The sequence below is a fragment of the Myotis davidii genome, unplaced genomic scaffold (genome assembly GCF_000327345.1).
Source record: "Myotis davidii unplaced genomic scaffold, ASM32734v1 scaffold555, whole genome shotgun sequence".
Classification (NCBI taxonomy): domain Eukaryota; kingdom Metazoa; phylum Chordata; class Mammalia; order Chiroptera; family Vespertilionidae; genus Myotis; species Myotis davidii.
Genome location: NW_006286315.1, coordinates 1,085,476 through 1,106,225, shown reverse-complemented (window position 1 = coordinate 1,106,225; position 20,750 = coordinate 1,085,476). Strand labels below are relative to the sequence as shown.

General features: G+C 49.1%; 1 protein-coding gene across 1 annotated transcript in view; it reads left to right on the top strand.

Annotated features, from left to right (window-relative positions):
- Positions 1-175: 175 nt before the first annotated feature.
- CORO7 (coronin 7) overlaps positions 176-20,750 on the top strand; it is a 56,097-nt gene continuing 35,522 nt past the window's right edge. The window contains exons 1-7 of the mRNA XM_006757928.2: positions 176-311; positions 2,027-2,170; positions 3,269-3,343; positions 7,124-7,194; positions 7,677-7,860; positions 9,573-9,649; positions 19,066-19,116. Of these exons, the coding sequence (XP_006757991.1) occupies positions 176-311; positions 2,027-2,170; positions 3,269-3,343; positions 7,124-7,194; positions 7,677-7,860; positions 9,573-9,649; positions 19,066-19,116 (738 nt within the window). The remainder of the gene's footprint in view (positions 312-2,026; positions 2,171-3,268; positions 3,344-7,123; positions 7,195-7,676; positions 7,861-9,572; positions 9,650-19,065; positions 19,117-20,750) is intronic.

The window sequence follows — 20,750 nt, the reverse complement described above, 5'->3', positions numbered from 1 at the left end:
TGAAGCCCGCAAGCCTGCCTGCCTTCTCGGTTTCCGGTCGTCCTCGCCGGGAAGCCGCAGCTCGGCCGCTTCTGGCGCCAGCTCCTCCTCCCTGACTCCCAGTCACTCCTGCCTGGGGCTAGGGTGTGGGAGATGCCCCTTTCTGCCCTGGCCTTGACGAGTCCCACTGTGTCAGATGGTCGCGGGGAGCCGCACCGCTCCTTCAGGTTTCCGCCGGCGCTTCCTCTCCCTGCTGGCTCTTCCCTTCCTCGGGGTGATGCTGCCAGGGGCCGGGTGGGGCCTGGAGAAGCTCAAGGAGGTGGAGCCCAGAGGTACTGGGGGACTTCTCAGGCCCCTGGAAGGCCGCGGGCCTCTCGAGGAGTGTGCTTCAGGGCGGATGCCACCCCTGGTCTGCTGCTCCTCATGTTATTTGGAGGGCCTGGCAGTGTGGTTCAATAAGTGGGCCTAGGAACTGACCCTATGTAGTGACCAGGGGCCAGTGCACATCAGCACAGCCGGGGGCAGAAGCCTGGTTTTCACCTCCTGACAGTATTTCTCCTGCATCTCCCATGCACTGTGCCCAGCTGCTGGAGCCACAGCAGTGAATAGGACAGCACTTCCTTCCTGTGTTGCATACAGCCTCACGAGGGAGACCGCCAGCAAGCAGACCAGGCATACAAGGGCATTGCAAGTTTTAATAAATGCCCTGCATCATCACGGCAGGTTGCAGAGATGGAGATAGACAGTGAGGTGGGGGTTAATCTCACCAGGGTGATCAGGGCGGGCTGCTGGGAGGAAGTGACACTTAAGCTGAGGCTGGAAGGGTGGGATGCAACCAGCTAGAGGGAGAGTGGGGTGGGAAAGTGCCTGGTGGAGGAACGGAAATGGGCCATGGTGGATGGAAGGCAGTGATGGGGAAGCATGTTGCCCAATGAGTCCAGAGCGATCTTGCAGAATCCGAAGGCCACAGGAAGAAGTTGGCTTTTCTTCTGAGTGCAGTGGGGAGTTAGGAAAGGAAATGGGGTGGGGTTTGGGGAGAGATGCTCAGATTTGCATTGAGATCATCCCTCTGAGTGCAGTAAGTACTGCTTGGCGGGGTCTGGGTGTCCCTGAGGGTTCCTGGGGCTTGTTCCCAGGTGGTCCTCATTCCAGCAAGGTAAACAGACAGTCATGGAAACAGATTATGGAGGGAATTTAAAACAGTTTATATTAGGGAAATGGGAGAACAGGTGATCTGTTCTTGTTTTCAAAAGTATTTCCTGTCACTGTATTTGTACTGTAAACATGAATCAGGAAGGAAAAAGAATGCAAAATGATAATGTTCTTTTATCAGAGGCAGGTGAACATTGCTTGGCGGGGTCTTGGTGGAGGTGGTTTCCGTGGTGGAGGTGGTTTCCGGGACACTGTGGGTGGGTAATTGGGGATATGTGAGTGCTCGATTGCTAGGTGGCAGGAAGGAGTGTTGAATGATGTTTTGATACCAACAGAGAAAACATGTGGACCTCGCCTATCTTAGTCTCAGAAAAAGTGCTCCTCTGCTCCTTCGGGTGTGGGGGTGTTAACACTATTGCCTTTTCTTGGCAGTGTGTCATTCACTATGGGATTTCCTGGGAAGGCCTTGCTTTTACCCTTCTCTGGGCTTGGGGGTTTTCTCCTAGTGTTTGGAGAAGACCCCTGGACTCCGGTGGAGGTCTTCAGCAATACAGTTGAGGAAGTTGAGTCTGTATTCTGTCTAGGTGCTCACTTCTCTGTCCTCTGTTTCTCTCTATTCCTTTTAACAGAAACAACACACAAATGTGAGTGAACACTGCCCAGTTAGTCCCTTGACTTCATTCAACCTGAGTTTCCTTTTGACAGCCTCCTCTCCCTTATCAGAGAACTGATTTAATAATCGAATCTGGTCCCTTTTTGACTTAGCTTATCATTTCAAGAACTTTTGCATTTTTTAAGGGCCTGTGTGAATGGGGACAGAGTTTGATGCAAAGGAATGCATCTCTAATGGTGCAGCTTTAAGGTCCCCTGAATCATGCCTCAACCCTTGTTTTAGGCAGTTGCATAGCCCTGGCCTTCAGGGTTCTTATTGTTTATTTCCAGGCCTGGATCACTGACATTCGAGCAGGAACTACCTCCTCTTGTGGGAACCATATCAAATCCAGCTGCAGCTTGATTGCCTTCAACTCCGACCGTACAGGTAGGGAGGGGGACATGGGTGTGGAGATTCAGACATTGTCACCCAAATAGGATGGGGCAAAAGGGCAGACTCATCGCAGGCTGGAGGCTTGAAGGTATCTCAGAAGTTAGCACTACGCAGGGCCTTAGATCCCTACAAACTGGTTGACATGCAGTGATCAGATCGGTTTTGGTGAGAATGTGTGTGTATGCTTTGTATAAACCATGTTGGCTCTGGTCTTCAAGAGCATGACCCGGAGGGTGGGGAGGGAGCTGTTGCCTTTGTTTTCTAGTTGTCGCCATGTGCTACCCACTCCTTTTCTGGGAGCCTCGTGTGGTTAGGATCAATAGGAACCAAGATTTATAAAACTCCTTGCGTTAGTTGGGACTCTTTTGGTTGCCAGTGATAACTCAAACCTCAAACTGAATTCTTTTTTTAAAAAATATGTTTCTTTATTGATTTCAGAGAGGAAGGGAGAGGGAGAGAGAGAAAAACATCAATGATGAGAGAGAATCATTGATTGGCTGCCTCCAGCATGTCCCCCACTGAGGATCGAGCCCGTAACACAGGCATGTGCCCTTGGCCGGAATTGAACCTGGCACTCTTCAGTTCACAGGCCAATGCTCTATCTACTGAGCCAAACCAGCTAAGGCACAAACTGAATTCTTAAGCAAGAATGATATCCTTTTGACTTGTATATCTAAGAAGTCCAGGGACTTCAGGCAGAGCTGTATCCAGAGGCTCATGTGTGCTATAAATCCTGCCTTCTCTCTTGCCCTCAGCTTTGTTGCCCTTGGGTAATGACTTCTTTCTTAGGTAAAGCTGGGGAAAATGGCAGCTGCTGGCACCTTACCTCTTATGATCCCCAGTGCCAAAAAGAGTCTCTTTCCCCACTACCTTCTATATCCAGTGTCACAGAAGGTTCTTGTGTGGGGCAAGCACCTAATCCTGGGCCAATTATTATATCTAGAGGGATGGGATCTCACAATTGGTGGAGGCTCTAGGAAGGTCCAAGGCTGAGCTTTTACTAGTAGATCTTGTGTACCCTGGGAGTCCTAGGCTGGGAGGTAGATGGTCCCCATTAGACTGGAAGTCAGAGCAACTGTGTTTATTTGGCAGGTGTGCTGGGCATTGTGCCTCTGGAAGGCCAGGGAGAGAACAAGAGACACGTGACCCACCTGGGCTGCCATTCTGGTGAGTGGGGGCTGGATCCAGGAAGTCTGGAACTTGCTTCGCCTCCTCTGGGGCCAGGGATTCATACTCACCTGGTCTCACAGGCCCGTGACTTTCCAGGTCCCTCCTGTTGTTGTCACTGTTCCTTCTGACAGGTGGGGGTCCTGATTAGAAGGCTAGATCCTGGTAGAGAATTCGGGCCTGGCAGAGAGGAAGAAGGCTTGGTGCTCCATGTGTTAAGCTGGGGGGAAGGGGGATATCCACCACCAGCCTGCACCAGACTCCCTGATGCTGGCTTCCTATTACTGCAGAGGACTCAACTCTGTGGTTCTTAGCCCCGTGTCCTTTCCTGGAGCTTAGGAGACCACCCCTTACCACCAGGCCTCCTCCCCAGCCAGACTCCTCAGAGCTCTCCAAGGAAAGTGTGGGCTGGGCTGCAGGGCCAGAGATAAATTGTCACAAAGAGAGCTTTTGTCTGCCACAGCTACTTCTAGGGGCTCCCAACAACCTGCCTGGCAATCTGCCCACTTTCAGGAAACAGTTTGCTCTCCTAGGACGGCCCCCGGCTGTCTCCTTGCTCCCTGTCCAGCTTTGGGAGCTGTGAGCCAGTCCTGGCCTGCATTCCTGGCTGTCTGTTGGATGGCCTTAGGTGAGAGAAGGGGGCTAACCTTTGGTCCCTGATGTGGATGTGCAGCTCAATGTAGGAATCATGATGATGACGATGGCAGTTCTTAAAATAACAGTAATGAAGATTGATGGAGCCCTCTCTATGCCTCCCCCCCCATTTTCTCATCTAATCCTTTTTTAAAGCTTTTTACAACTTTATCAAGATATCATTTACATATCATTAATGTTACCTGTTTTAAATGAAGAATTTGATGACTTTTATTAAAGTTACAGGCTTGTATATACCACCATTCAGTTTTAGACATTTCCCCAGAAGATTCCTCATGCTCCTTTGTGCTTAAACCATTTCCATCTCAGGCACTGCAGCCTCAGGCAACTGTTGATATACTTTGTGCCTCTGCAGCTGGGGTCTGCAAGCTACTGGTGTGGCCAAATCTGGCTTGCTGCCTGTCTTTGTAAACTGTTGTTTTGGAAAACTGCCAGGCCTTTTCATCGATGGCCAGTCTGTAGTCACTTTCTCTCAACAACTGCAGCGTTGAGCAGAGACCATATGGCCCTAAAAGCCTGAAATATTTACTACCTCACCCTTTCCAGAAAATGTTTGCCAGCCTCTGCTCTATAGACTGGCTTTTTCTGAACATTTCACATAAATGGAAAATACCGTGCATGGTCTTTTGAATCTGTCCTCTTTCACTTAGCATAATACTTTGAGATCCACCTGTGTTGCAGCACATGTAAGAAGTCTGCTTTCTCATCTACTCTCACGCCTTTTTCAAGTATATTTAGAAGCAACCCACTTTTCAGCTAGGAAAACTGAGGCTCAGGTTAGGACCTTGCCAATGTTGATATTGCTGCCGGCAGAGCCAGGTCTATCTGACCGTGTGCTCTTAGGCACCCTTCTGCTTGCTTCTAGATATTTTTTATTCACGGGAGAGTTGCTCCAAATTGGTGGAGTTTGTGAGGTGGTGAGTGCCCTGTGACTTGGGGGTTCCAAATAGAAGCTGGACCAGGTTTCTGTTGGCAGGTGGTAGCCTCACTGTAGCTCCAACTATTCAGAGCCTCTTTTTGCAGGAGCAACCTTGCTGGGAAGCTGCAGTGAGAATAGCTGAGCTCCAGCTCTCTTAGAACCTGCCTTCAAGGCACCAGTCCCAATGGTGGTGGGGAGACTGTGTTGCTGGGCTCTGGCTACTGCCCTGTCTTCAGGATGCCCAGACTTTGGGGTGCCTTCTATGTCTTGCCTCAGGGCCAAGTGGCTCTTTGGGCAGGGAGGCATCTAGAGGGCCTTTCTGCATGTCTAGGCTGTGGGATGAGCCGGGGATGTGCCCCAATTTGGGAAAGGCAGTGTGATGACGTGCTGAGTCTGTAGGTTCTGAAGCTGGACAACCTGGCCTGACCCTCAGCTTTGCCCTTTCTTCGCTGTGTAGCTCTAGACAAGTTACTTCACATCTCTGTCCTTGTGTCCTTGTCCTCCACTTGGGTGATGATGCCACAGTGCCATCCTGGTGGGTCACTGCGGTTTTGGTGAGATAAATGCACATGAAGGACTCAGGCTTCTCAGATCGGTCACATTACTACCTCTTACTCCCTCAGCGTGCCAGACTGCCTACATTGGCTGTTGCTCCAGGCCTGTGCCCTGCCCTGTCCAGTTCGGAGTCTGCAGGGTGGGGCAGCAGGGGTTTGTGGCCAGGAGTCCAGGCTGAGGCTGTCCCAAGGTGTACCTGTCCTCATACTCCCCTTTCTCTTCCTTATCTCTGGCCGGGAGGAAAATGTCATGCTTGGCCTGTGGAGAGGCAGGCAGTAGGGTGGCCACTCTGCTCTTTGCTGTGGTGATACAGGCCTGGCTGTCCTGCTTACATTCCCCTCAACACTCAAGCCCTGGCCTTGTCTCTGCCACCCCCCCTTCCCCCAGTCTCATTTCCCCTCTGGGCTCTGGTTCACTCTGTGCACCCCAACCCCCACCCGCCAGAGCTGGGAAGTTCAGGTTCTTTGGTCGTAAAGAACAGACCAATTCCAGCTTGCTTAAGACAAAAATAAATTTATTGGGAGGTTCCTGGGAAGCTTCCAGAATCAAAGGAGCAGCTAGATGTGCAGATCTTAGGAGGGTCCTGGCATGGAAGCTGTCAGCTCCCTCTGAGCTGGTGACCCACCACCTAGGCCAGTCCCTAAAGCACCCTGTTGGTAGGCCTTCCCATTCCAGGTTTAATTCTCCTAAGAGAGAGCTGGCTGCTGGGGCACACAGATCAGGTGAATTCCCACATTGGGACTGGTCAGCCCTAGCTTTGGGGGCAGTAATGGGGTAGAGAATGCCTATGTCAGGCATGTGACAACCACCTTCCTCCTCCTCCCCCTACTGCCTCCTCCAGGATTCACCATGCATCTCACTGAAGGCTTCCCTACCCCTGATCTATGGGTCACCCCTGTGGGCAGAGCTTGCTCCTTGTTGCATCTGCACAGATGTATATGTTTCCCTGAGGAAGTGCTGAGGGACAGTCAGACTGAGTGGTTTGTGAATCCCACTCAGTCCGACTACAGTGGGGCCAGAACTGTGTTCATTCACATATTCTTGCCAAGCCTTATGCTAGGCTCTGGGCTTTAGGTGACTTCAGGTTCCTGGTAATCCAAGGATTTTTTTTGTTGTTGTTTTTTTTACAGAAATACCTTTTATTTTATTTTTTTAAATATGTTTTTATTGATTTTAGAAAGAAAGGGAGAGGGGAAGAAAAAGAGAAACATCAATGTGAGAGAGAAACATCCACCTGTTGCCTCCCTTAGGCACCCTGATTGGGGATTGAACCCTAAACCTGAGTATGAGACCTGAGTGGGAATCAAACTGGTGACCTTTTGGTGCATGGGATGACACTCAACCAACTAAGCCACATCAGCGAGGAGCTCTTTTCCCATTGCCCTGCTGACCTCTCCATGCCAGGTCTTTGGCCACCCTGGGTCCACAGGGCTCTTGGGGAAATGTGTTGCAGGCAGGCCTATGGCAGTTGCCCATAGCTTGCAGAGATGCCCTCCTTCTGGGACTTTGAGCCTGCTTCCATGTGTGCAGAGATGTCACCTCTGTAGCCCTGGGCTTTGATTCCAGGCCTTGGGAAAAGAGCACATTGGGCTGGAAACAGGATGTTCTGGCGGGTTCTTATTGGGCCTGAGTCAACCATTCCTCTCCCGCAGACCTGATCACGGACTTGGACTTCTCTCCCTTTGATGACTTTCTCCTGGCCACAGGCTCAGCAGATAGGACGGTGAGTGGAACCATTAGAAGAGCTACTCAATGCCCCACCCACTCCTATTTGGGGCCTTCTGAACCCCCTGGGCCTCTGGGGCCCTGCTCCTTCCTAGTCCAACTCCTCCCACTACCCCTTCAGCTCCTCCACGGATTTGCAGGGTTAGGCCAGCCCAGACTTTCTTAGTTCCTTAACTCACACCAACTCCCACATACTCCTGTGCACTTGCCGGAGCCCTGCCTATGATGTACTGTCCTACGGCTTGACTCCTAAAGACATCAGGGCTGGGGTAGTGTGGGAGGCTCAGAAGAGATGGATCAGAACCCCTGATTTCCCTGCTCCCATTTCCCCCAGCCTTTAACCACACTCATGATCCTGAGCCAGGTCTTCCTCCTTTTCCCAACACAGACACACAGCCTCATGCCCAAGCATGACCCCTGGAGTTGGGGGCAGTGAGGACCCTTCCTTTCCTGGGCTCACAAACTTACTGTTTCCCGCAGATGAAACTATGGAGACTGCCAGCCTCTGGCCAGGCGCTGCCCTCGGGACCTGGGCTGGTGCTGGGCCCTGAGGACACCCGGGTAGAGGTGCTGCAGTTCCACCCCACTGTGGATGGCATCCTGGTGAGCACAGCAGGCACAGCCGTGAAGGTCTGGGATGTGGCTAAGCAGCAGCCCCTAACAGGTATGAGCCACACTAGCCACGTCACTTTCTGGGCAGCCCCCTCCTGGAAAATGTTCTGTTTCTTTGTTTATGTGTTTGATATCATGAGTTGTAAAGTAAATATCAAAAACTCACTCATACATAGTATAAAACCAAGTCTTATGAACACCCCACCATCTCCATCTCCTGTGGCACCTGTTTTAATTACAGCTGTTGTTTCTACTTTATCCTTCACATGTCTAAATAACTGTTTTATACTGTTCTTTCTTGAGTTGTATGTCATTTCAGTTTTGAAAACAATCTATTAACTTCTACCCATGAAATGAGAATTTGCTCTCTTATAGTCCCAACCCATCCCTGCCTTGCCATGTTTTTCTTCCTCTCATCTTCCCAATATAGATTGACCTTGTTTGTATGGGCTTCTGTAACAAAATCCCATGGACTGGGTGGTTTATAAACAGTAGAAATTCACTTCTCACAGTTCTAGAGGCTGGGAGTCCAAAATCAAGGTGCCAGTCGATTTGGTGTCTGATGAGAACCTACTTCCTGATTCATCGTCAGCCATCTTATTCCCTGTGTCTTCACATGGTGGAAGAGGGGAGGGAGCTCTCTTTTATAAAAGTACTAATGCCATTCATGGATGCTTCCCCCCTCATGATCTAATCACCTCCCAAAGGCTCCCACCTCCAAATTTCATCACAATGAGGGTTAGGTTTCAACATGTGAAATGTGGAGGGGACACAGACATCCAGAGCATGATAACAACTTTGAGCCAGACACCTCAGTATTTGAGTTGTTATGACCTTGCAGTATGAACCTCAGCTGAGCTCAAGTGTTTTTTGTGGTAGTGTCACTGAGTCCGTTTTGCAGAGTCCTCCTTTTTAGGGGAAAGACACAAGGCTCAGCTCTGGCCAGCTACATCAGTTAGTTAGAATGTCACCCACATACACCAAGGTTGTGGGTTTAATCTGTTCAGGGCACATAAAAGCCTCAGTCAATCAAGGTATAAATCAGTGGAACAACAAATTGATATTTCTCTTTCTCCCTTCCTCTCTAGAATCAATAAATTAAACACGTACAAACACATACACAAGGCTCAGAGAGTTGAAGGACAAACTGGCACCCCAGAGCTGTGCAGTGTCCAGGATACACCAAGCTCACAGTGGGGCTGAGGCCATAACTAGGAGTCTCAGGGTTCCTCTCCTGACAGCATTAGTCAGTGCCCACCATGGAGGCATCTTGTGCCACAAGGAATGGAAAGTACAAGGTGCAGGCTTGCCCCCAAAGAGTTTCTGGCACAGTTGAAGAGACCAGCCTGACCCTTGAAGTAGAGGTGAGGGTCACTAGGCAGATGTCATTAGGGAATCACCCCACCTGTAACTATCATCTCAAGCCCTTATCACGTGCCCAGCACTGTGCTGAGAGTTTAATTATTCCTCAGTACAACATAGCAGTTCCATGAGGGTGGGGTGCAGGAAACCTTGGAAGGTTTCAGAGTAGGAGCATGGCCTGACCATGGTAGGGCTGAGGAAGGAGCCCCTGGATGTAGTACAGAATATCTGGAAGGAGCTGCTGCCCTTGTTCCTCCCACCTGAGAAGGGACTCTGGCAGCTGCGGCCTTCACCCCAGAGCGTTAACTCCAACTAGGCCCATCTACTTCCCTGTGTTCTCATTGCCCAGGGCAGGGTGTGGGGACCCTGCTGCCCCTCTTGACCTTGGCTGCTTCTCTGCAGAGCTGGCAGCCCACAGGGACCTGGTGCAGGGTGCTGTCTGGAGCCGAGATGGAGCCCTGGTGAGCACAACATGCAAGGTAAGCAGGTGGGAGGTGAGGCTCAAGTCAGTGCCTGTGGTGGGCCTGAGGCATGCCCTGTTCCTCTTAGGGCTATGGTGTCATGGAGCACACATTCTAGGCTGTATTTGTCAGGCTGGGTGGTATTTATGGGGCAAAGGCACATGAGCCCCTCCCCTACTTCAGCTGGCCTCCCACCTCAGGCTCACACCTACATCTGCAAACACCTATCCCACCTTGGTACCAGGGCCTGGGGTCCCTATTAGATGAGGGCCCAAGTAAAGCCCCACTCTGGCCTTGCTGGGCTCTGGTTTGTGCCATTTGGCTCCCATCACCAACTTCAGGCTGCCTCACCTGCCTGCCTATCTGCTTTGTCCGAACTTTTAGGAGAATTCAGACTCAGGATGCTGTGTCAACCCTTATACCCAGTATGCAGACCTCGTAGTCCTCGCTGACACCAGGCCCCATGCTTGCCCAGTCCTGTGGGGGTGGGGGTGGCCATTGTGGATTAGGGAATCAGACAGATCTGTAATAGTAAAAGCATAACATGCAAATTAGACCAGACATCCTTCTGGACAACCTTTGGATGAAGCAGGGGCTGCGAAGGCCTCCATGGCGGGGTGAGGGCGGTGGGGGTGGGGCAGAGTCCCTTGCATGAATTTCATGCATCAGGCCTCTAGTTAAACAATAACTGACCTGTGAAATGGGATCTGAGTGAGAGACATGAAGTGCTTTAAGCTGGTCAGAGTAGCCGGGAAGGCTTGGCCATAGACAGTGGACTTGGGTACAGGCTCTGAAAAAAGGGTTAACGACATGAGACATAGAGAGGTTCTGGGTGAGGGGCCAGGGCAGGGCTGTGTGCAGAGAGCAGAGTCGAGTGCACAAGGGTTGTGCTTGTTATTGTAGAAACAACCAGAAAACACTGGAGTGATTAAAGCCAGAAGAGGGGCAGCCTATAGTGTGGAGTGAACAGATTTGCATTTTGAAAACTCCCAGCTGCCTTGTGGACAGAGCATCGCAGGGCCCACATCCAAAAGTAAAGGTGCTACAGCTTCTAGGAGAGGAGAGGAGAGGAGTGTCCTCAGCCAGGGGTGGTACAGAGGGGCAGACTTGGGGATGACAGCTGTGGGTTGGTGAGGGGCTGGATGTGAGGAGTGGGCGGTTATGATGCTGGCTTCTGGGTATTGGCTATAGGCCTGTTGGGTTTGTGTTACCTGGGACATTCAAGCAGAGATATCTTTTGAGTTCATGGACTAGGGCTCTGGGCAGCAAGCTGAGCTGAAGATAGAAAGGTGGGCACTATCTGTGTTTATGTGGTAGAGTCTGTAAAGAGGTGAAGGACACTCACTTGTTGGATTTGGGGACATGGGTGACCTTCAGGACCTTTTGGAGTATATTGTGGCCTAAAGCCACATGTGAAGAATGGGGGGAAGGCAAGGAAAAGCCTGCAAGGGCAGTTGTGGGAAGTGTGGCAGGGATAGGGAATGGGGGACAGGAGCTAGTCGGGAGGGGTATGCAGGTAAGGACACCTCTGAAGGAAAAAATGTGTCTGTATACTTGGTGGAATCTATTTCCATCTCTACTATTTTTTTCCCACCTTCTTGGAGGCCCCATTTCCTGGTTTTTTAAAACATTTTTTAAAATTGAATTTATTTGTGTGGCATCCTATATAATAATGCAAATTGACCATCACACCCTTGCACAAGATGGCTGGCAGGGGAGGGCAGTTGTGGGTGACCAGGCTAGCAGGGGAGGGCAGTTGCTAAAACTTGGTGACTGAGATGACAGTCTTATGGGGGGTCTCAGATTGGAGAGGGGGAAGGCTCAGCTGAGCCCTCTTCCTCCCTCCAGTGCATGAATTTTGTGCACCGGACTTCTGGTCTATATATATAAAAGCCTAAGTGACCATCTGACCAGTAGCTATGATGCACACTGACCACCAGGGGGCAGATGCTCAACGCAGGAGCTGCCAAGCTGCGGTGACTTGGCAGCTGTGGTTCTCGGGTGACACACCGGGAACCAGAGAGGAGGGAGCCAGGAGAACTGCCCTCTCGCAATCTGGGACGCCTCAGGGGATGCCGGAGAGCTGGTTTTGGCCTGATCCCTGCAGGCCAGGCTGAGGGACCCCACCAGTACACGAATCCGTGCACTGGGCCTCTAGTTGGTTAATAAAATTACTTAGGTTTCAGGTGTTACAATTCTGTGATACATTATTCACGTATTGTGTATTCACCATCCCAAGTCACGTCTCCTTCCATCACCCTTTATCCCCACTTTACCCTCGTCAACCTCCCCCCACTCCCCTTTCTAACCTATGCCGCCATCTTGGTTCTCCCCGACAGTAGAGTGTCGGTTGTTTCTTTTTGTTCTTTGTTTTGTTGATTGCTTAATCCCTTCACCCTTTTCACCTAAACCCCTCTCCTCTGACACCTGTCAGTTCTCTGTATTTATGAATCTGTTTCTATTTTGTTTGTTTGTTTATTTTGTTCATTAGATTCCACATATATCATATGATACTTGTCTTTCTCTGTCTGGCTTATTTTACTTACCTATTTCCTAGTCTTTATTAACTTTTCCCCTCATTTGGTTCATTAAACAATAGGTTCCAGACATTGGCCTGAGCTTTGGGTGTCAGGAGGTAAATAAGACGGCTGCTGGCCCCTAAGAAACTGCTGCTCAAGGACAAGGTGGTCATGTGGCAGCCGTTGCTCAGGCTAAAGGCTGGTGAGCATGACTTCCAAAGGGACAGTGAGGTCAGGGCTGGTCCTCTGGTATGAGCCCTCACTGAGGAAGGGACAGGCATCTCAGGCAGGGGAACCGACCTGTCAGAGTCCTGCGTTTAGGCTGTGAACTCCGCCTCCAATGAGAAACCCTCTCTGTCCTGTGTTTCCTTGATGTGTGAGAGAGACAAGCATAGAATGAAAGAGAGGAAGGGAGAGGGAGGGAGGGAAGGAGGAAGCTGGAAGATGCTTCCCATCAAAGCCTCCCCCCTCTCAGCACCATCTCCCTGCTGGTGAGGAAACCTCCCTGATGCCTGGCCTGACTCCCATCCTACCATGGAGCAGCTCTTCCTCTCAGGGCCTGTGAGTCCCCTGCTAGGCCTGGGCCCAATTCCACCAAAGTCCTTTCCTGTCCCCCTCCCAGCTTCTCCAGGCAGCCACTAGGGGGTGCACCTGCCTCATGGATAGCTCCCGCACTCTGCTACTGTGAGCCCAGAGGACATGCTGTCCCCCACAGCCTATGCCACCCCCTCTGTCCGTCCGTCCCGTAGACCCCCATCAGCACAAGACCAGCCTCCAGTGTCCAACCTGAGCCCTGGTTAGATGGCCCAACTACCTTTAGGGACTGCTCACGGACCAAGACTGTTACTGATTGTGAGAGGCACTGCCATTGTCCTCATCCTACCAAGGGCTCTGGGTTTGCCCAGATCGCAGAGCACCTGAGTGGTGGAGTTGGTGTTTGAATCCAGGTTGCTGGCTCTCCACAGTGGCTCTGCCACTCAGGTGTGAGTTGCTCCTGCTGCCAGGAGGGGATCTCTCTTGCTTGGCATTTCTCTGTCTCTCCCTATACTCTGCCTGTCTCTTGCTTCCCTGTCTCTATCCCTTGTTATCTTTCCTCTGTCTACAGTTGTCCTCTTTCTATTGTTCTGTCCCTCCCTGTCTCTCTCTGTCTCCTGTGTCTCTCTGTTCCCTTTCTGTCTCTCTTTGTCTCTTGTCTCTCTCTGCCTCTCTGTCCTCCCACTTCTCTCTCTCACTGTTCTTTCTGCCTGTCTCTGTCCCTCAATGTCCTTGGCTGTCTGATCTCTTTCTCTAAATGACATCCTGAACACGAGGCTTTGGAGTGGAGTGGTGCTTTAGAGCTAATCCTGGACTGTGTGTGGTGTCCGCCTGACACATAGCAAGTGCTCACTAAACTAGCAGGGAAAGCTTTGCCAGGAGTGACCCAAGAACCCTGGGAACCTGCTGAGGTGTGTCAGGAAAGCCTGGGACGGTCCGCCAAGGGAGGTGTGGCTTTCCAGGCCATCTCTGAGCTGGCCCGTCCCTTGTTCAGCTGCCCCTTTATTCCTGCCACTCACTTTCTTCACATGGCACTCTCTTCCCCTCCACATCACGTGCCAGCAAGCTCATGTCTCCACATCTTTTTTCATGCTTTTTTCCCCCTTAAATATATTTTTATTGATTTAAGGGAGGGTGGAAAAGGGAGAGTGAGAAAGAAACATCAATGAGAGAGAGGATCATTGATCAGCTGCGTCCTGCATACCCCCTACTGGAGGTCCAGCCCACAACCCCAGGCAGGTCCCTGTGACCTTGTGGTACACGAACCTGGGACCTTTCAGTCTGCAGGCTGATGCTCTATCCACTGAGCCAAACCGGTTAGGGCTCTTTCCTTTAAAAAAAAATTACTGCTTTCAGAGAGGAAGGGAGAGGGAGAATTAGAAACATTAATAATGAGAATGGTTTTGACAAATGCATAATGCCATGTGCTCACCATTATAGTATCATACAGAATACTTTTACCAACCTAAAAGGCCCTGTGCTTCACCTATTCATCCCTCCCTCATTGTCCCCAAACCACTGGCAACCACTGATCTTTTTGCTATCTTTTTCACATTTGTCTTTTCCCAAATGCCATATAGTTGGAGTCATACAATGTGTAGCCTTTCCTCATTGGCATCTTTCACTTAGTAATATATATTTTTGGTTTCTCCATGTCTTTTTGTGGACTGATAGCTATTTTTTAAAATTATGGTAAAAACACATATAAAACTTAGCATCTTAACCATTTTTAAGTATACAGTTCAGAAATGTTAAGTATTTTTACATTGTTGTGAAACAGGTTTTCAGAACTTTTTCATCTGTAGAACTGAAATTCTATGCCCAGGAAACAACTTCTTTGCCCCTCCCCCAGCCCCTGGCAACCACCATTCTAATTTTCTTTCTTTTTTAAAAAAAATATATTTTATTGATTTTTTACAGAGAGGAAGGGAGAGAGATAGAGAGTTAGAAACATCGATGAGAGAGAAACATCGATCAGCTGCCTCCTGCACACCTCCTACTGGGGATGTGCCCACAACCCAGGTACATGCCCTTGACCGGAATCGAACCTGGGACCCGTCAGTCCGCAGGCCGACGCTCTATCCACTGAGCCAAACCGGTTTCGGCTTTAATTTCTTTATGTCTATGAATTTGACTACTTTAGATACTGCATATGAGTGGAATCATACAGTATTTGTCACTTTGTGATTGGCTTATTTCATTTAGTGTAATGTCCTCAAGATTCATCCATGTAGCATGTGACAGGATTTTCTTCCCTTTTGAGACTGAATAATATTCCATTGTATGTATATACCACATTTTGTTTCTTCATCCATCCATAATGGACACTTGGGTTGCTTCCATGTTTAGTTTAGCTACTGTGAATAATGCTGCTTTGAGTGTGGGTGTGCAAATATCTCTTTGTGACCTTGTTTCCGATTCTTTCTTTAAAAAAAAAAAAATACTAGAGGCCTGGTGCATGAAATTCGTGCAGGGGGTGGGGGGTCCCCTCAGCCCAGCCTGCACCCTCTCCAATCCAGGAACCCTTAGGGGATGTCCAACTGCCAGTTTGGATAGGGCCTAAACTGGCAGTTCGACATCCTTCTCACAATCCAGGATGCTGGCTCCTAACTGCTCACCTGCCTGCTGCCTGATTGCCCCTAACTGCCCCCCCCCCCGCCCCGCCAGCCTGGTCGCCCCCATGCTGGCCTGGTCATCTCCAACTGCCCCCCCCAATCCCCCTGCGGGCCTGGTCGCCCGCAACTGCCCCCTCTGCTGGCCTGGTTACCCCTAACTACTCCTCCTGCCAGCCTGGTCACTCCCAACTGCCCCCCTGCCGGCCTGGTCGCCCCACGCAGCCTGCTGTTCAGTCGTTACTGTGATGGTGTCCTGGACAATTTGCATATTCCTCTATTATTAGTATAGATATTTTTATTGATTTCAGAGAGGAAGGGAGAGGGAGATGGAAACATCAATGATGAAAGAGAATCATTGATTGGCTGCCTCCTACACATCCCCTACTGGGGATCAAGCCCGCAACCCTGGCATGTGCCCTTGACTGGAATCGAACCCGGACCCTTCAGTCTGCAGGCTGACGCTCCATCCACTGAGCCAAACCAGCTAGGGCTCCAATTCTTTTTGGTATGTACTCTAAAGTGAAATTGCTGGATCATATGATAATTCTATTTTTAATATTTTGAGGAACTACCACACTATTTTCCTAGTGGCTTTACTATTTTACATTCCCACCAACAGTACCCAAGTGTTCTGATTTAGCCTCATTCCCACCAACACTTGTTATTTTCTGGATTTTTGATAGTTATCCTAATGGGTGTGAGATAATATCTCATTGTGGTGTTGATAAGCATTTCTCTGAAGATTAGTAATGTTGAATATCTTTTCATGTTTTTTGACCATTTGTATAACTTTGGAGATAGGTCTATTTAAATCCTTTGCTTATTTTTTAATTGGGTTATTTGATTTTTTTGTTGTGGAGTTGTATGAGCTCTTTATATTTTCTGGATGTTAACCCCTTTCCAGATATATGATTTGCAGATGTTTTCTTCCATTCCATAGGTTCTTTTACTCTGTTGTGTTCTTTGATTATAACAAAAGTTAAGCTTGATGTAGTACCACTTGCCTATTTTTACTTTTGTTCCCTATGCTTTGGTATTATATCTAAGAAGTCATTGCCAAGCCCAACATCATGGAGCTTTCCCCCTATGTTTTCTTCTAGGAGTTTTATGGTTTGGGCTATTAGTTGTTTCTTGTTATCACTGAATGATATTCCATTATGTGAATGCACCACAATGTATTTATTCACCTACTGGGGATATCTTAGTTGCTTTCAGTTTTTTTGCAATTATCTTTATGCTACAGGTCTAAGAGAAAAGAGAAAACCATTGCAATTGAGCTCTCAATTTTTATTTTAAAATATTTTTATTGATTTCAGAAAAGAAGGGAGAGGGAGAGAGAGAAACATCAATGACTCACTGAATGGCTGCCTCCTGCACGCCCCCTACTCGGGGTGGGGGGATCAAGCCCGCAACCCAGGCATGTGCCCTTGGCCGGAATCGAACCTGGGACCCTTTAGTCCACAGACCAATGCTCTATCCACTGAGCCAAACCGGCTAGGTTGAGTTAATTTTTATGAAAGGTGTAGTCTAAGTGTAGATGTATTTTTTTGCATGTGATGTCTAATTGTTCTAGTAACATTTTTTTAAATATGTTTTATTGATTTTTTACAGAGAGGAAGGGAGAGAGATAGCTAGAAACATCGATGAGAGAGAAACATCGATCAGCTGCCTCCTGCACATCTCCCACTGGGGATGTGCCCGCAACCCAGGTACATGCCCTTGACCGGAATCGAACCCGGGACCCTTCAGTCCGAAAGCCGACGCTCTATCCACTGAGCCAAACCGGTTTCGGCTCTAGTAACATTTGTTGAAAACACTATTGTCTTTGCTCCTTCGTCAAAGATCAGTTGACTATATGGGATCTATTTCTGGGCTTTCTTTTCTACTCATTTAATCTGTTTAGTCTATTCTTAGGCCAATACCACATTGTCTTGATTGCTTTTGCTTTAGAGCAAATTCAGGTAGCGTTAATTCTCTAACTTTGTTCTTCTCCTTTAATATTAGTTGACTATTGTGAGTCTTTTGTCTGTCCATATAAACTTTAGAATCAGTTTGTTAATACCCACAATATAACTTGGAATTTTCATTGGGAATGCATTGAATCTGTAGTTTAAGTTGGGAAGAACTGACATCTTGATAACATTGAGTCTTCCTGTTTATGAACATGGACTATCTCTCTCTCCATTTATTTAGTTATTTGATTTTTTCATGAGCGTTCTATGGTATTCCTCATAGAGATCCTGTACCTATTTTGTTAGGTTGATAGCTAAGTATTTCACTATTTTGGGTGCTATTGTAAATGGTATTGTGCTTTTAATTTCAAATTCCAGTTGTTCATTGCAGGTTCATTGTTGTTCAAAATATGAAAGTGTGAATCCATATTGATTGAAACAAAGTGGAACCATCCCAAAATTTAAAAAGGAAAAGCTGCCCTGACCGGTTTGGCTCAGTGGATAGAGCATCGGCCTGCGGACTGAAGGGTCCCAGGTTCGATTCTGGTCAAGGGCATGTACCTTGGTTGTGGGCACATCCCCAGTAGGGAGTGTGCAGGAAGCAGCTGAATCGATGTTTCTATCTCATTGATGTTTCTAACTCTATCCCTCTCCTCCCTTCCTCTCTGTAAAAAAAATCAATGAAATATATTTTGAAAAATGAAAAAATAAAAAGGAAAAGCTAATCAATCCCCACATCCCCCAGCCCTGGTACCCATCTTTAACACATGGCTTGTACTAGTTGACATCTTTCTCCTTGCTCAGCAAACTTGCAAAACCTATAAATACATGATTAGATAAATAGGGGATTTTGTTTCTTTTTACCAAGTAGGATTGCACCATGCCATGTTATTCTGCATCTTCCTTTTAGCACTTAAGAATTTATCATGAGTACTCCAGCCAGATAGCTCAGTGGTTGGAGAATTGTCCTGTTCACCAAAAAAGTTGTAGGTTGGATGCCCTGTCAGAGCACATACCTGAGTTGCAGGTTCGATCCTGGTCAAGGGCGCATACGGGAGGCAGCTGATCGATGTTTCTCTCTCACATCAGTATTTCTCTTCTTCCCTCCCTTCCTCTCTCAAATCAATTAAAAAAATAAAGAACTTGTCATGGCCAAGCCTGCAAATAATAGATTCAGATTCTGCCCCCTCTCTCCCAGTTCTTTATGCACATGTGTTTATGTATGCACACACACAGATATAAAGTCCTTATATAGGTATAGGCATTTTCTTTGTTTCCTTTTTGTCTGTTCCTATTGCCATCTTGAGGTAATCTGGGACTGTGTGCTGAGTGATGGCTAAGATGTGTAAGCTCATCATTTTGGTTAGACACCAGATTTTTTAAGTGTAGAAATGACATTGTCCCGTGAGCCCCTCTGGGCCAGCACAGGGCTGGACACACGTGTAGTAGCTGGTAGCCTCGAGTTTTGTTCTGGGTTTCAGTTTCTTCATCTGTGAAGGGGTCATGGTGGTAACACTGCCTCACGAGGTGGTTGGAAAGATGGGGCGAGATCCTGCATGTAACATGCCTGATACTTAGGAAATGTGAACTCTTGTCAGTGAGTTCTCTATTGTGAGTGACTAAGGCAGGAAAAGGAGCCTGTCCCCTGTGGTGAGAAGGAGGAACCAGCCTGGGGAGGGGTCTCCTGGTGCTGAACACCAGCCCTGTATACTGAGGAGTGGGACCATCAGAGCCTGGGATCCAGGAGACAGGCTGGCCCCCAGGCACCAGCCCATCCTAATTGCACTCTTGTTGCCTCCTCTTTGCTTTTCCAGGACAAGCAACTGAGGATCTTTGACCCGAGAGCAAAGCCTGAGGCCTCCCAGGTGAGTTGTGTGGGCAGCAGGGCTTGGTTGAGGCCCAGTGGCTCCAATATGAACAGGCAGGGGCAGGTTCAGCCTCCTGATTGACAGATTCTGCCACACCCCGGGCCCCTGGCCAAGGCCCATTGGGTGGGTGTGGGTCACCTAAGAAGTGGGCTCCAGCCCTTTCCAAGAAGCATATTCTGGGTCCTGGGAGGGTCTGGCTTTGATCTCAGGGTGGGGCACAGCCGGGCTGCCCACAGGCCTTCATTGGAGGTGTCCTGTGGCTTCAGGAAACTAATTTGAGATTCCAGCTTCCTCTCCTTTAAGACCCTCATCCCCACCCACCCTTCCTGGCATGACCAGCAGAGGCTAGCCACAGAGGAACCAAAAGACACAGTGCTGCCTTCTGCAACCCTCCAGTCTCATAGTAGGCAGACTTTAAGTCTTTGTCCAGGGTCTGTGGGCTGTGCTGGGGGCCTGCCGATCTGAGGGACACAGTAATGAGCTTGTTTGGTTTTGTCTATTGTGAATGAGGTGTGTATGGCCCTATGAGTTCTGAGTGGGAAGGCTGGCCCCTGGGTTCATGCTATAGGCATTGAGCCACTTCAGAGTCATTCCTTCATTCTATAGCAGCTTGGTGCCAAGCTTGGAATGTTCTGTGGTGAACAAGACAGACGCATGGGGTACTTTCCAAGGGGTTGCTCTTGCTGAGGCAGTTTAGTGCTTCCCTGAGGAGATGGCTCGGAGCTGAGGCCTGAGTGCTGCAAAGGGGACTGCCAGAGGTGGGATGAGCTTGCTCCAGGAGTGAGGGCCACAGAGGAGAGCCAGGGCCCATGGTAAAGGGCCTCTCACCTTTGCTGTAGGAAGCCACTAGAGCGTTTTAAGCATCAATGAGCAGATTTACATTTTGTAAAAGATTTTTTTAAAAGAGATGAGGGGGTTTGCACTTTTTAAAGGATTTTTCTAGAACCCGAGGAGACTTCTTCCCTGGGAAAGGTGAAATTCAAGGCCCTGTTGCTAGCTCGGGAGAAACTCCCAGCGAAGCCCCTGTCTCATCACAGATGTCCTGGTCTCCATTTCTAGAGCTTGTTTCCCCACCTAAGTGGAGGAAGGGATAATGGACCAGCTTAAACCCAACCAGCAGTAGTTAGGGGCCCTGGCAGTCCCCTCTCCCCCCCTCCCCCCCACCCCCGCACACACACACATAGATGTGCCTACACAATCCCCCTCACTAGCCATTTGCAACTTTTTGCCCAAGACTGTCCAGTCAGTTCCACTTGTGGCTGGCTGAAGACCAAAAGGAGGCTCTGCCCTGACAGGTGAACCAAGCTGGGCAGGAGTGGTTTTAGCACTCCCCTCCCCCAGGCCGTGCCTCTGTGGCTGGTGGGGATAGCTGAATCTGAGTGTTAGGGCAGTGAGGGTGTGAGCAGTGAGCTTCACTGTAGCTTTCTATGGCTAGTCTCCAAGCTTTTGCCTGGAAAGGGGGTCCCAGGCTCAGCTTGAAAGAGGGAATCTGAAGCCCTGTTCCCCCAGCTTTCTCAGGTTGCCCTCTGCTACCCAAGGTTTTGAGGAACAGTGTGTGGCACCTCCATTCCTGCCCTGACTGGGCATTGCCAGCTTCCCTGGCCTGAATGTTTTCTTCCTTTTCTTTTTCT